At 29.5% G+C, this 17,261-nt stretch overlaps 1 protein-coding gene and 1 non-coding gene across 2 annotated transcripts; both read right to left on the bottom strand.

The window, feature by feature from the left end:
• Positions 1–378: 378 nt before the first annotated feature.
• Trnak-uuu lies at positions 379–451 on the bottom strand. Its single transcript has one exon. It is a non-coding gene; the product is annotated as a tRNA-Lys (tRNA).
• A 10,380-nt stretch (positions 452–10,831) lies between these two features.
• Positions 10,832–12,892, bottom strand: LOC111036370 (nucleomorphin-like). The gene is made up of 3 exons (XM_022318377.1): positions 12,297–12,892; positions 11,603–11,895; positions 10,832–11,072 (listed from the first exon to the last, which is right to left on the bottom strand). The coding sequence occupies exons 1-2, from the start codon at positions 12,764–12,766 to the stop codon at positions 11,607–11,609; spliced, it is 759 nt and encodes a 252-aa protein (XP_022174069.1). The 5' UTR covers positions 12,767–12,892; the 3' UTR covers positions 10,832–11,072; positions 11,603–11,606.
• Between the last annotated feature and the right edge of the window lie 4,369 nt (positions 12,893–17,261).

Raw genomic sequence — 17,261 nt, 5'->3', positions numbered from 1 at the left:
ATCTTCACTATTAAAAGTATTATTAAATTTATCATCTTCACTATTAAAAGTATTATTAAATTTATTTTGGATGCTGGCTTTATTATTTAATACCTATGTTCTTCATATGTATATATATTTTATATTATTATACATCTATAAGTTATGATAATTATCGCTAGCAATAAAAAAGTAATTAATCAATAATAAGTATTGAAACCTCGTTAAGTAAGAAATGGGCAGATTTGTATCACAGTTGTTTGACAAAAACAAGGAATAAAATTATATCCAATTATAATGAGTATTTTTATTTTCTATTATAATGCATAGGCAATTTAATATTATTTACAATTAAGAATTATTGTAACACTAAAAATAATGTTAAAAGAACAAAAAATACGCCCGGACAGGGACTCGAACCCTGGACCCTTAGGTTAAAAGCCTAATGCTCTACCGACTGAGCTATCCGGGCTACGATCGATAACTGATAATTCAGCTATTTAGGTAATGTTTAGTAAGTTAGTTTATAATTTAGACTTCAACAAATCTAATATTGAAATAATTTTGAACTTCAAACGCTCATAAAATATTAATTCTACTTTCCTGCATACTTAAATTGTTTTATGAACTATCGATATTTATATGAAAAAAAAAATAAAAAAACTAATTTCAAATACTGGGTTTAACAGATCTGACAAATGAAATAACTTTTAATCTAATCAATATTTAAAACATTTTTTTTGTATGTATAATTATAGTCACTTGCGTCATAAGTACAATATAACTTTTTTCATTTTTATATTTTAATAAAAAAATAAAAAATTTAAAATTTAATAATTTTTTTTTGAAAAATTCAAAATAGCAAATTTGAAAATTTAATTTTTGAACAAATTTCGAGAGCAAAAACATTTATGAAATGTATTAAAGTCAAGCAGATTATTTTTAGAAATTTTTTAAATGACAATATTTTCTTGGAGCAAATTATTTTAAAACATGCTTAATAACTTTTTTTAAAAAAGGTAATATATTTGAAAATTTCCTGACAAGGATATTTGTTTATTTTATTTTATTTTATTTTATTAATTTATTATCTATTCATATAATTTATATAATTATTGTTGCAGATTGAACTAATATACATTTCTTATTTGTCTGGTCTTCCTGGTACACTCTGTATATATGAGTGATGTGTCCAGTGTCCATATAACAGAGTGTGAAGTTGTTGCTCATGCATAAAAGACAAATGTTAAAAAAGGTAAGTTATAGAAATTTATGATTCAATAGTCTTTACCATGTCCCCCAAAACAAAATTAAAAAATATAAAAGGGTACTGAGTAAGTAACTGAGTTATATTGTAGTGTGCTGTTTGTGTAGACATAATGTGGTGATGTATACCTAAAAAATATTCAAAATAGGTATTTTGAAAGTGTTATCCAGCATGGAAAATAATAAAATAAATTTATTGGATTTCATTGAATAAAATTGTCAAACTTATATCTAGTAAGCAGTATTTTCATTAACAAATGTACTTGAATATTTTGAATTACCTACCTATTTTAATTTGTTTTTCTATTATAATTTTGTTTAGGAAACATTGAATTTCAGTCAATTATTAAGAGGACGTGATACCCGCATGTGTTGTCTCCGTCTTACAAGTGCGTAACATCGCAAATTTTACGCTCAGCAGAACACGTGTAGCTCCGTTAGTTTAAAAATTAGTGCGAATTGACCACTTATTAAATCTAAAGGTAAGATTATTATCTAGGCAACCTCACAGGATTTTTATTATATTTTTATTTTAACGCGAGTTATAAGTATTTTAAGATGTATAAAAAATGTACAATTTTAAAATACTCATAACTCGCGTTAAAATTAAAATATAATAAAAAACCTATGAGGTTGCCTAGATAATAATCTTACCTTTAGATTTAATAAGTGGTCAATTCGCACTAATTTTTAAACTAACGGAGCTACACGTTTTCTGCTGAGCGTAAAATTTGCTATGTTACGCACTTGTAAGACAGAGACAACACATGCAGGTATCACGTCCTCTCAAAACACATTGTTGATTTTATAAAATGTAAATTAAATTCCGAAAATAACATCAAGCATTCATCATTTACTTATAATCTTACATTCTTTGTTGATAGGTACTTGGTATAATGGTTGCCACTTGTAGGTAACTACCCTTATGATTTCAGGGAGGCATTAAAAGTACATAAATAGGTACATGTACAATAATAATTGACATGACTAGTGTTTTTGGGTTCTTTCATGCTATAATGTCTTCAGCTGTATAAGTTATGTCATTGACTTCAAAGGTGGAAAGGTACAATCATAATAATAATAATAATAATTTGTTTATTTCAGGATTTTGAAGACTATAAACCTAAATCAATGAAACTATAATTTTATATGTGTGGGTTTTTTATTTTGTTATAATATTATAATATTTTTGCTGACTTAAGATTTCAAATTATTGTTGTGTTAATTATATTTCACTATACATGTATATTTTATTAAATGCTTTAAAGTAAAAACTAAAAAGTTTGATTATTTTGAACTTTGTAATTAATAAATTACCTATGAATAAGAATATGTACCTACATAATTATAATTATACCTATATATGTACAATTGATTAGTAATGACATAACATTACTTATATTATATCAAACCATTCAAACCTAAGATGTATTTGTATCATCTGGAGTTGTATCCTATATTCTAATTTATTTCTTAGAGTTAAATTTACTTTCATTGCATTTGCAGTCATCAATCATGTTTTATATTATCTACATGGAAGAACCTATAGGACAGAATATACAATGAACATAATTTACTATTATTTGTATTTTATTTACCTGTGTTAACTATTCTGCTCTATTTAAGTAGACTTTTATTGAATTTTTTATTTTCAAATCACACATCACGATAATTTAATATGTCTATATCAGACACCAGAGTGTTAATCATAGGTACTACATTCATGACTACTCTTAGGATTTATATATAATAAAAAACCAAAAATATGTACAAATAAATCTGATTAAAATGGCCAAAATATAATAATACACTTAAAATGTCAAGTTGTCACAGTTACCTATTAAAAGCTTATTAATAATAAAAAAAATACACTTTCCATTATTAGGAGTACTATAAACGACGGATAAATGTATCATACTACTTATACTACTAAACCACTAAATGGCAATTCGATGATGTAAATTGACAAATTATTTTACATATTGGATTTTTAACGAAATTAAAAAAAGCAAACATTTTATAAATAATGTAAAATGTAAAAATATGTATTTATGAGAAAATATGTTAAAACATATAAAAGAAAGTATGTCTTATTTTATTTGCTAATCACGTGAAACGAATTTATCATTTGCAACAATTGATTTATCATTTTTTAGTAAATATATGTATTTACATACAAATAATGAACAACAATAAAAATCGCAAAAGTTAATTACCGATTATATTTTTAAATGGTATACAATATATTATAAACTTGATTATTTAACAAATGAGCTAATGTAATAATATTCTATTTTATACATTTAAACAACTAACGAGCCTTCCATAAAAATAGAAAATAGAGATTTTTTACTCAATATACACTCAATATTACTCATTGTTTTTGAATTTAAAAATGAAAGTAAACTTGTAAATACAAAGTAGAACTTAAACTAAAAACCTACGAGGTTGTCATATTTTTTATTCTAAGACCTCTAAAAAATGTAAACAGCAATAGTGAATTAGCCTCTCGGTAGTAATCTACAGCTGCGAGTCACTCTATTTTATAGTTTTATGCACTGACTAAACTAGATGACTTTACTCAACATTAGTTACTATACCGTGGGTACTATGTAAATCGATTAGTGAAAATGCTGATAAACCTAGATGTGAATGCAACTAACGTCTAAATCAATGGAAATTTTCTTAACTATAAATTTCAACTAATTCATGATTAGTAATAAGTAATTACCTACTAAATACTAATTATTCCGCTACCCCTCATTATTCTGGACTCGTTCCTCTTACTTATTTAGAACACAGTAACTCACAAAGTCACAACACGCACTTCGTATACGTATTTAATCAGATTCCATTAATTTGGCTATTAAAACATATTAGGTACATACCTAGGTTCTATATTAATGAAATTATATTAAAAGTTATTAGTTACCTATTACTACAATAGAATATAGATAATACTATGCTAAATAACTACAATGATTGAAACAAAAGTGGTAATCGGGAAGCGATTTCTTTCCAATTTTTTAAGAGTTATTGAGGTACCTAGTTATACTAATACTTGGGTAAATATTAGATCCACATTTGATAAATTTTAGGTAGTTACGTTTCATCATTTCGTCACTGAGAACATTGTACATGTATAATTCTACAAAGTTTAAGAGCGATATTAAATATATATATTTACATATATCATTAAATACCTACCTACGAGTACACAGTGTTATTTACGACAACAATTTAGATAAGAGATTGGATACAATAAGAGGGATTCTAGAATAGAATTTGCTTTTTAATTGATTTAAAAATTATAATAATAAATGATAATAATTTGTGACAAAAACTGATCAAATATTACATAAATTGTATGATATTTGTACCTACATACCTACATAATCCATAGCGCCAGGGCTATAATTAATAATGCACGACCATGATAAAGATGTTGTAAATATTTTAACTCCACAAAAAGTACACAATGGATTAAAACGTAAAGCTCTGGACTATCCATGTGAAAAGCTATGTAAGTCGTACATAGGTAATTATGTGAGTTGGATACAGTTTGACTACTACCTATAATAAAGTATAGGCACCATGCAAATAAGAAAAAATATTAAGTTTAAGAATGATTCCAAAGTTGCCTAAACATTTAGTAGAACTCAATTTGGCTCTAACAAATTCAGGTGAAATTAAAACGAAACTAGATGATATATTTTTGCTTACAGATAATTTATAAAAAATATTGTAGCATTTTCTACACAAGCTAGCTTGATATATTTAACTCAATGTGACGTTGCATAATATGTTGATGGTACGTTTAAAAGTTGTAATAAGTCATCATATCAATTATTCATTATTCATGGAGCTAATATGCAAATTATACTAGGCACGTAAGTATTTTTTTAATAAAAAGCGAAACTACAGAAATATATTTAAAATACATTTTTCAATTTAATAAATAAAATGGGTTAACTAAACTTTTAAATTAAACTTTTACACCACTTATAATTTACGCTGATTTTTTAACAAGCTATAGGTACTTACACAATTATTTGCAATTTTGAAGATTTTCCCCTAAATAGTACGTAAAGGCTATTGGTTACACTTAAATCATTTCACACATAGTAAAATTCAATCAGTTGGCCTGAGTAAGTATATTTTTTAAGAAGAAATCAGATTTTTTAAATTTTAGTTTGGATTATCTTTTTTAAAACCCGAGGAATTTCAAAAATGTTTTTTATGAGGATCTCGTAAAGAAGAAACCAAAATGTAATCAACAATTACATGATTTTTGTAACTTTTTTGAATGTTGTAAATTTTCACCGTCAATATGGACTGAGTTTTCAAACACTTTAATGCGTATTATTAATGATCGTGAATCGTTTCATTCGAAACTCAATAATATGTTCTACTCTTCATATCCGAACATATATGCTGCATTTTCGATCAATTTTTTGAAATTTCAGTAGATTAATCCAGCACGCAACTCGGCTCTTCACGAAAAAAAACTACTCATGCAACTCCAACTAGATAGGTAATGATTTTTGTACCCCGAATTTTGAAAAAAACCGAGACCATGATTCTTAGCATCGAAATTCTCAACAAAAATATCCACTAAATAATATTCACTAATAAAAGTGTAAAACATTTGAAAAACAAAATTTTGTATACTTAGTCACAGAGCACTCCTTAAGTGGTATTAGTTTGAAAATATTTTCTTTGAGTATCTAGATTTAAAGGTTCTGAAACCAGATTTCAAATAAAGTCTACCGAAAAGAAAAAAAGGGCTCTGTGTATACTGTACATGGATACTGTACTTAAATATTATATAGGTAAATAGGTAATATAAAAATAAAATATAAATATAGCATTATGCAGATGCATATTCTTTATATTTTTTGAGTAGCTTATGTGAAGATATAAATAATAAAAATGTATCATACTTTTGCAGCACTCACGGTGCATTTACCAAAGTTAAAAATTTTTAGTCAAAATTCTAACTACAAACGCTCATAAAAAGTTAGATAAGTTTAGATAAATAAATTAAAAAGTCTATACTTTTAAATAAAAAACTTTCCAAATGTTTACAAACACTAAAAAATAAATTACTACAAAGAGTGTATGCTAATAAAATTTGAAAATAGCTTAAGAGTCAAAATATTTAAAAAATCATAAGCTGTTATGAAAACACAGATCAAAATATTAGGTGAAAATGTCATGTATAAGAATATTTTTTTAGCTACACCAAAAAACAAGAACGGTTTTATTGAAAACTGATTGCAATTTTTTTTTTGTTTCGGCACTTCACAATTTCAGCAAATTTATCAAGTGAACAAAAATTGATCTACGTCTTATACAGTTATATGAATTAATAAAGTAAATTTAAAAAAATATTAAATTGGCCAAGGGTTTTATCAGTTTTCACGTAGGAATAATGAGTCAAAACTAAGTTCACTGACCACAGTAGTCGTTATGCCAATTGTTGACTCCTAGCCATCAGATAAAACTTTTGAAAACATATTATTTGAATTTGTCTTGAAGTTTGTCACTTTTTTAAATTGAACACCTCAACCCTTCAAAATAATTTTATTATTAAGAAATTAAAGTGTTAAAAATATTAAAAATTGAATTAAAAAATGTAAGAATGTAGTTCTCAAGTAAATTTTATGACAAATTCAAATATGTTTTTCAGACATTTTATTTTTATTGATAGGTTGGTTAATATGATTTTGCAAAAATGCAAATTTACAAAAAAAACCAAATTAACTAATTTTTGTGTTAACGCATTATTGATGTGGAAGTTTAAGTGTGAGAGCGTTCTGCTATTTATTTTATGATCTGTTGTGTATCATTAATGTGAATAATAACGCAAACGTAAATTATAGTCTTTTATTGTCAAACATATAAATCGTAATGTCGTATAATGAAATTATGTGCTGGCTACTGACCGATGGACAATCCCCACCGATCGTAATATGATACTTATTATTATTAATGGTTAAACACTACGTTTCTTATATTATATAAATGCTGAATATGCAACATGAATCATGATCATTCATACCACTGCTTACGTACGCATTTACACATCAAATTGCTTATATTGAACTCCATAAAAACGGCCGGGGTCGAATCCTTTTGACACAAACAACTAGTAGATAGATTCACAAGAATGCTTGAAAGCAGACCAATATCATTGAATCCACTATCGTTAGATTTTATTATTATTTGACTTTATGTGTGATCATAAAAATTATGTTTAGACTTAAGCAAGTAAATCGTGATTGCAAATTTAAAAAAACTATCATTGGAATTGTGTTTATAATTAGTATGATTTTCCATCATTATTTTATCGTTAGATATAATAACATGTAAATAAAAATATTTGTAAAATTATGATTATTTATTAATTTGTTTTTAGTGTATCAATATTACAATACACAAAATTAATTATTAATGAAATATATTTTTTTACCATTTATTATTACCGCTATATTTAATTCAAATTATTTGTAGAATCATTATTAATTTTTTAACATATTAATGTAAATTATACTACAATAATACCTGTACTAAATTTATTACCAATAGTTTTTTCTGGGATATTTTTTATGTAGACTTTTTTTTCGATACTTATTTCTCGATAGTTATATATTTTATTTAAATGTATTTTTATTTACAAAAACCGTGTTTTTAATTTTTAAAAACAAATTACTTGCATCAAAAGACAATTATATTTTATTATAATATAGGAAAAAAAATTGAAGTCACTAGATTACCTGTGTTTTGGTCTGAGTTTTATCTAAAAAAAACAAAACAATATTGGTTTTTATATAACAACGTATATCATAACATTGTTTTCACACTACACTTAACAAGTTTAAATATATTTGATAATTGATAGGTATGAGTACGTCCAGCGTATAATTCAAAAACGCTCAAATTTCTCACTTACCTTAGTATTTTATATACGAGGACTAGGATAATACTTATTAATTACTTGCAATTATTTGCAACAGAACACTGATGAATTCATCACCAATAGTTTTTTATGCTTTAAAATTTTAAGACTAAATGAATCGATACAAATCAATCATCGAAATAATCGGCTAAAATTGTTTGTATTTTGTCACTAAATACAAATACAGTAAAAAAACAATGGAAAAATCACGAAAAAAGATAAACGTCAGCTGATAACGTTTTGGTGGACGCCGGATCGCAGTCTAGGCCGCGTCGGCGTTATGTACCAGCAGTTATAACAGTAGGCAGTAGCGATAACGTCGTAACGAAAAGTAGTTCTCGAACTAACTATACCGATAACTGCAGATCTCAGCTGCTATAGACATTACAGTACTAACACTACATACCTATACTACAACCACGATTATAGATAGTATACTATCTATATTCATGACCACAACTTTACTAGGGTAACTATTGCCCATAGGCTCATGAGGATGTCGGCTCAATATATTTTGTTTTCTCTCTCAGACCCACACACAACATAGATAAAACGCTTTCACCTAAAATCGTTTTTTTATGATTTTCGACTAAGCGACTTACCTTAGAGTGAAATCACCTGTTACAAAATTATAGAGGATAATATTTTTGAGGGTATGACATATTGATCTCATGTTTTATTATTATTTGACTTCGCATTCGACTTACAAAATTAAAATTGTAAATTGTAAATTTAAATCAGATTTTAACCGTTTTGAGATAATATTTAGACAAATCTATCTGTCATTCCCTAAAAATATTATTTTATAATTATTTTTTTATAGGTGATCACTAAGCTAACTCAGAACCATGAAAAAAATGATTCTGCGTAAACAAACAGTGCCCTGACATCTTCTAAATATATCACTTGACATGCATAATGTGTATGTCGACAGTATTATAGGCGGCGGTAAACATCTGACTGTGATGTAGGTTGTCTTGACAACAAAATACAATAGTTTTTTTATCTAAATATCTTCCCGCACTATCCCGTCTACCGTATATAGTATATCTGTGGTTGTTGTACACATTACTTGTCTAGCAGTATAATATTAAGACCTATGCTTCAAACTCATTATATTGCACAGATGTTTACTATATATATCTGTGTTATATTGTGTTATTTTCGGGGTCCAACATATTGAGTAAATATTAAAAATATAAAGTAACATAATATATGGATAAGAAAAAAAAATATTACATAGATAAAAAATTTAGGGCTTTTGCTTACATATGTGTATAGTATATTGGTATGATTGTATAATATATTTAATGTATGTATATATATTGTCAGATACAAGATATAGATATACCCACTACCCACAGATATATAAACATATATCTGTGGATATACCACAGAACAATGAGTATACTTAATACCACGATTATAGATAGTATACTATCTATAATACTTAATACTTAATACTTGCTTAATACTTATTTGGCCTCAATTCGTATAATTTCATTCACCCCTGATAAAACGTTATATGTTCGATCCATTTATTTTTTATCTATGTTTAGGACTATCGTATCGCTCTCCAATTACGTTGCTCCAAAAGTGTTTGTGAAGACAGTGAGTACTGAGTATGTCATATCCTCATTCCTCATATTATTATTTACTATCAATGAACAAACTTGTATTACTATTTACTAAACGGCATATTCTGCACAAACTACGTGTGCACAAGGTTAGGAAATATTACAATAATTACTATCAAATATCAATAAACGAATGAATGGCGCAAAACGTTTAGAAGCACGAATGCAGTCTGCTGTTCGTCGTAAGGTCGTTGCGCTTAGCGAGTTAGTGAACAAAAAATTACGACCGGCGAACTTAACTGTTCTCACACTCGTAAATCAGCTGCTGGAAGTGGGTCCAAAACGTGATTAATGCATGTTTAGTGTTTACAAAACGACGATTATCTATAAATTTAACATTGAAATAAAATACACAAAAGCCTTAAACATAGTCTGACAGTCCCTCGGGATGATCATCAGTAATACTCCAACGTACAACTGTACAGAAATCTAGGTGGAAAAAGCGGTCATGCTATTCGTTATCACTTACCGCGTCGTACTATACGCCTAATTGTGTATAAACGAGTATAGATGAAAATCGTTTATCTAAATTACCTAGCGCTTGGTTTGAGCAAAAAACGGTATTTGCGGATCTTACTATTAAAATAGTAGTAGTAAGCATATTTTTAAATGTTTTTTTTACTATTATTTTAGACACTCAAAAGTATGTAAATTTATTATAACCTTACCTACCTATGTAAATTTGCGTAAAAAATTACTAATTAGGCATGTCCCGCGGGGTCGTTTGGTAACCAAATCTGCCATGTGTCCAAGGTAATGATTGGCTATCAATTGTTTTAAAAACATTTTTTGTTTCTTGAAAGATGAAATCGCAACACACGACCACTTACTGTATATTGTACACTAAAAATGTTCTGTTTTTTTGTTATATCCTAAATAAACCTTATAAGCTTCTAACCTTCTAACCGTGACTTTAACATACATTCTTATTGTAATTGCATATCTTCACAAAACATTAAGTGGAAATAAATGGGTCAACCACAGTTTATAAATTAGGAAACACTTTATGTATATTAATTTATATCATTATTTGTATCAAGTCAAGTTGTGTAAGTCATAAAATATTATAAAAAAAATCATGTATAATAGTATATGTATTGATACATTATGAAAATTATCATAAAAAAAAAATGATTACATATGTTTTATAAATGAATAGCATAATAATATACTGTAATAAATCAAAAAGGAAAAAAATCATTGGCACTCTTATTTTCTTGCTCGTGTCTCTAGAAAAACATTAAATTAAAAATTAATAATCATAATATAATAGGTAGGTATTAATACATAATTTATTAATATATTATTAAATAAATAAGTGTGGGCGTTGAGAGTACACGTGAGTAAAGTGAAACTTCTTTTGGTGTGGAAATCAAATTGATAACAAGTATAGGTAAGTAAAGCGAATAATGTACTTTATTTGAAATACTAAGTAGTTATTATTTGCTTTTAATCCAGGTACATTTTCAATCGGTCAGTAGACCATCGCAGGAAAATTCGGAAAATTAATGGACTTAAATAGTTTTGGATTCTTAAAAACGAAAATGTATTATTATTAATTAAATAGCTGATTAGGTGACGTGATAAATCTGTCATGACAATAAAATAATAAACTGTTGTATCTACATCATCGCTCCTCATTAAAGAAAACACAGTTGTATTGTATACACTATAATGTAATAGGTATACCTAATTGTTATTATTATTATTATTATTATTATTATTATTATTATTATTATTATTATTAAAATATACTAACCACGCTATTGGTCTTGGTTTTGGCTTATGACGGGGTAGTAGTTCAGCTGATTTTTATTTTTCTTAGCCTCAGCCTCGTAATAATCGATGACCATAGTGGGCTTGTACGTACGCATCAAACTCGACTCGATTGGCCTCCAGAGTTGGGGGTCTTGTCTCCAATTCACTTTGTACATAATGTTATCCAAACTATCAAAACAATGGCCGACAACCGCTACGGGTTCATAGTTCCGGTTAAAACCGTTGAACGTAATGCCTTGCGTAAAAGGTGTGTTTGGTACGTTTCCCTGTGCACTGTGGGGAGTAAAAATCGTGATTAGTCGTGTATACAGTATGATAATGATGATGATTTGTAAGATTTTCAAAAAGGAAATTTCGATACGTATCAATACGTTCCGCCGGTATGTTGCACGCATGTAACGCTAGGGTTTTATAATGTCCTTGAAAAATTAGAGCGGGTGCCCGGAGTACCTGCCGGCTGCCACCCAATAACCACAGCTGCGCAATGGCGGACAACGACAGCGACGAGAACGAAAAAAAAGACGAACACGTGCGCAACATACGTCCCCGGGGCCCAACCATTGACATTCGAAAAAATTATGATGCGCATTTGTTTATTAACGTTGTTTTGTTTATTAACATCGTCATGGTTGTTATCCATTAAAATAAGCTATACTATTGATGTTAGACCGTACCTTAGGGGTTGCCTTGAACGTCCACGGTTATTAGAATTCACGCCCGAACGTCCTGTATTTTGCCTTCTAGCCACGTTCCTCCTCGTTTGGGAGCGGACAGTACTGATTTCCGGTGGAGTGAAGTATGATCCAGATTGCATACTGTCATAACGTGGATACAATGGAGGAATGTAGCGGGATGATCCCCCCTCATATCTCGTATAAGTTCCGTAAAACATTTCCTGTTCATCGAAATCTGGAAGGTGATCTTCATTATACTCTGAGTCATCATTATTGGATCCTTCTTCGGATCCTTCGTCGGATCCTTCGTCGGATTCTTCGTCGGGTTCTTCGTCGAGTTCTTCGTCGGGTTCTTCGTCGGGTTCTTCGTCACCTTCTTCTTCATTTTCTTCGTCATTACGATGAATTCCCAATTCATCGTCAGACAATGATTCACCGTTAAATTTCTTCGGGCATTTGAAGTTTCTCATGATCAATGGTTGACGTGAAGAAATCCGGGAATTGAGAATGCGACGAAACGGTAGGGTCGAAAGGCACGACGGTAGAACACAAATTCACTGACAACGCTAACAGTCAACAATCAGCAACGACAAGCACCAAACGACTAATATTTTCCTAGTTTCGATGCCGAGCGCTGTTCGATGGCAGCCCCGGACCAACAGCGCCGAAACTTGGGCGTCGGCAATGTTCGGTAGTGGTCGTGACAGCGTCGCGGCGGCAGCCACATCGCTGGTCACGAGAGGTCCAATGAAACGTCACTGCCGCCACCACCGCGACCCTACCGCCGCAGCTGCAGGTAACGGATTTACACACACAACGATAGTAATATTATACACAAACAAAGTATCATAAAAACGGTAATCATGAGATTATTCCATTTATCGATAAAAAAAAAATGTTTATCGTTCGTCACGTACGCCATACTATTATTGTTATGATCTCGGTGGTCATCGTATAATATTCATTGTTATTAATATTATTCTACAGCTGCTAAATTTCCAAGTATAATATACTGCCTTTTTAGTTTTATCTATAGTAGTTTGTCGTTTCGACTGATAAAATGTTTTTGTGAATTTTTATGTTTCGAAATGACTCGACTGTCATCTTTTACTTAGGATAGTTCGAAAACGATAATAATTAATTCCATCAGCTTGATTGGATGAGAAGGGAGCGTGCGCTCACCGGTATTGGAACTGGTAACATTTAACGAGGACGTTTACCAGCGCGTGTCGTCTCCGCGGTCTTACATAATACTGACAACATACCAAATTTTCATTAAGCTGTAGTTCCAATGTGTTATGTTGGCTTTAATATTATGTTAGAGAGTGCCCCCTCCCCACATAACATTTTGGGCACTATAAGTTTGATAATATTATGAGATCAATTCACTCTAATAAAATCACTCTATAATCGTTACAACACACAATTGTAACTGCGGAACGGAAATGTTGGTACCTATATTATTGTTTATATTATGTGTTAGTAAAACGAAGGTCGCAGACGGCGAGTCGCACGTGTGAGTACAACGATCTCGAAGATGTCAGCGTACCATTTGCTTTCTCTCTCCGACCCAAGCGCGACATACACATTTTTCGTTCAGGGAAAGTACCTTGTGTAGTTGGCTTTAGTATTAGGGTGAATCCACCTAATAGCAAGCTTTAATTTAAAAACATTATCGGTCGCCTTGGGTCAGTTTTTACGATATTTTGATTTGTAAGCATGTTGTAAGTATGTAAAATGTTACAATTAAAAAATTTCATACCTCGCTTTTATATTCTGATGAACGTAAATTTTCTATGTCACTCGTGGGTCATAGGGAGAAAACTAATATAATGCTTAAATCCTTTTAATAATATTATATAGCGAAACATACTTAGAAAAAAATGTTTGCCGATTTTAAAAATGCATAGACTTAGCATAGAATTAACACTAATAAATACCTGTACATGAAAGTGTGTATACAAAAAATTAGTGAGCGATGTAGTTATACGAATAATATATTTTACGTAGTACAAGATGACATAGATGTTGAAAATATGATAATATTAATATAGAGTCATTAGTTTTTTAAATACATATCTTATTGCATTTCTTGATTACATATCTGTTATATATTATCAGTTTAAGAAAATAAAGAGAGGATGTAGCCGCTTCCACCCTTCAGTCTTTATGTTAAATTATTTATATTATTATTTATTTTATTTTAAAACGATTCTAATATTGCTCTTTTCTGATTGACATATATTATAATATTATAGTGATTTCTAATCTTTATTAGCAAAAATAATATTACTAATATTATCATAATTATATTACACTACATTGGTTATTCCCACATAACAGTCGTACAATAAAAACGAATAGTACATATTATATAAATAGTTTTAATTTGTTTACTGCTCGACAACATAATTGAAGTAGCATAAGTCACACATTTATATTATGTATTTATTATTATAGTACTACAATAGTTCTATGCATGAACTCCCAAATACTTTGTGTCTCGAATAATCAAAGACGAAAGCCGACAAAATTATATACCGATGGAGAGTCGGGGAGATGACTCATACGGCTATACAACTATACCAGTGGTGCAAAAACTACAGTTTCTAGTCCAAAATTGGCTCACTAAAATATACTAAAATATACTCAACTCAATGCTCAAGGTAAGTCATATTTTTCTCGCTGTTAAAAAGAAATAAAAAAAATACGATAAATATAAAATGTATTCATCTTTTTTACATTTTTATACTTACTTTCCCTTCCATACACATTAATTTAAGTTCTCAAACTCCCGGTCCATATATATAACGATGACATGCCTGTTGGCTGTTATCGCCCGTAAATTGTCATCTGTATATTAATATAATGTTAATTGATATGTAATCTCTCGAACGAATCGGTATCGAGAACGTTAAAAATTAAAAACTAAGGTCAAGGCTATACAAAGATAATTCCGCCGAGTTTTCCAAGGGCCATAGCTCATCTTAATTTAAAACAATGTAAAATTAGGAGTTAGCGTTTTTATTACTTCGCTGTTCGTTCGCAAAACTCAAGCCGATCGGCGTTTTCAGCCGTGGACGGAACGCGGCGTATTACGTCCGTCGTGTGTAGCTAATCCGATATAAAATAATGCATTTTGAATTCGGCGGAAAAAGCAGCGGAATAAGCATTGTATAGCCCAGACCTTAAGCATAGATACAGATGTATACATACATAATAATAATTATGTATTGTTATCCATATTACTCCTACCATTTAGAGTGGGTTCAAAGGCGTTTTCATCATCTGCAGCAGTGGCGCAGACAGGCGTTTTGTATGGGAAGAAGGATAGATAGATTTCTAGCAGGTCCGGTATAAACCGAGAGCATAATATACAAAAATATGCAAATCCTACAACTGCCGAGTGCCGAGTCTAAAATATATTATAATTATTCCATTATACCTACGCGTGACGTGTCTTTCAACGTTCTATGGCCATTGGCGGTGTGGATGTTATACAGCACTATACGATGGATTTTGGTCGGTTTGTGACAAATATAAGGACGTCCCGCGTTGTGTTTTCTCTGTCTTACTAACACATAACACATTAAAACATACGTCACCAGCAGTTTCAGTTTTGTGTTGTTAGCTTTACCATTAAAGTGAACGATTTATTATCAAACTTCTTGGTAAGAACATTATCAGTGTTCTGTGCTTTTTACGATGTTTAAGTTTTCAAGCAAATTATTATAATAAGTACGCGTTACAATATTTAAAAATGCTCATAACTCGTTTAAAAATTAAAATATCATAAAATCTGTTCAATGTTTAAAAGCAGACAATTTATTTTCCTTTAAGTTTGATTATAGGTCTATTCACTCTAACATTAAACCTAACAACATAAAATCGGAAACTTGAATCTCTTGAACATACATACATACATAGACATATTATGAATTATGATTATAGATGACAATAAATGGACATGGACTGATAACAGAGAAAGAGATCCGGGGGCCAATATTGTTAGAAAAAGATAGCATACAACTAAGGGAACCATTTATGCAAATTAATAGTGAGAGAGAAAAACAGTTCAATAACAAAGATAAAAACATTTTCAGAAAAAGATAGCTTTAGGGCTCTTCAAATTACAACAGCTGTTATTGACTATCTCTTTCTAACAATGTTGGCTCTTGGAAATATAAAGCTTGTAAGGGGACTCGTAGTTCATAATATATTGATATGTATATACACTATATAGTTATGTTATATGATGCGTAGTAGTAAGACGGAGACAACACAATGCGTCCATTCGGGTACGACGTCCTTTCATGTATTTTAATATTGTTGCTTTTGACAGCAATAAACAAAATAATTAATTATCGTATAACGCAATTAATGACGTGTGTTTGATCACTCTGCTATTTATTTTACAATCACGCTATCGATACAAAAATTTTTTTATTGGAAAAAACTTACAGAAAGATAAAACACAGTTTATTGGTTATTAGTAGACCTAGGATTTGTATGACCTAAAAAATAGACAAAAATGCACTAAAAAAATATGCAAAAATGACCTAAAAACTATAAAAATGAACTTAAAAATGATCAAAAAATGTACTTAGATGAGCGAAAAAAATTCAATTTAAAAATAAATATTATTATTAATTATTATTTGTTCATTTTTATATTTAACCAAAAATGTAAAAATTTGTTTTAAGAAGTAAATTATACAAATATATTTAAATTTGAGTTGACTTGTGAGCTCAATTAATTATACTACTTTTTCGATTCATACCCACTTAGCCGAATCCTAATTCACCGAAAACTCAGTTTACCTACAAATATACCAGTTTTATAATATTTTTAATATTATTTTATTAATATAGTTTCAATTTTTCCAATTCGCTGACTGGTGACAATAATTTTATCGAAAACAGTTTTAACAGCAATATAGCAACTATGGTATGTTGTCGATATAAG

This window comes from Myzus persicae, unplaced genomic scaffold (assembly GCF_001856785.1).
Source record: "Myzus persicae strain clone G006 unplaced genomic scaffold, MPER_G0061.0, whole genome shotgun sequence".
Classification (NCBI taxonomy): domain Eukaryota; kingdom Metazoa; phylum Arthropoda; class Insecta; order Hemiptera; family Aphididae; genus Myzus; species Myzus persicae.
This window is presented reverse-complemented; position numbering and strand designations above follow the sequence as displayed.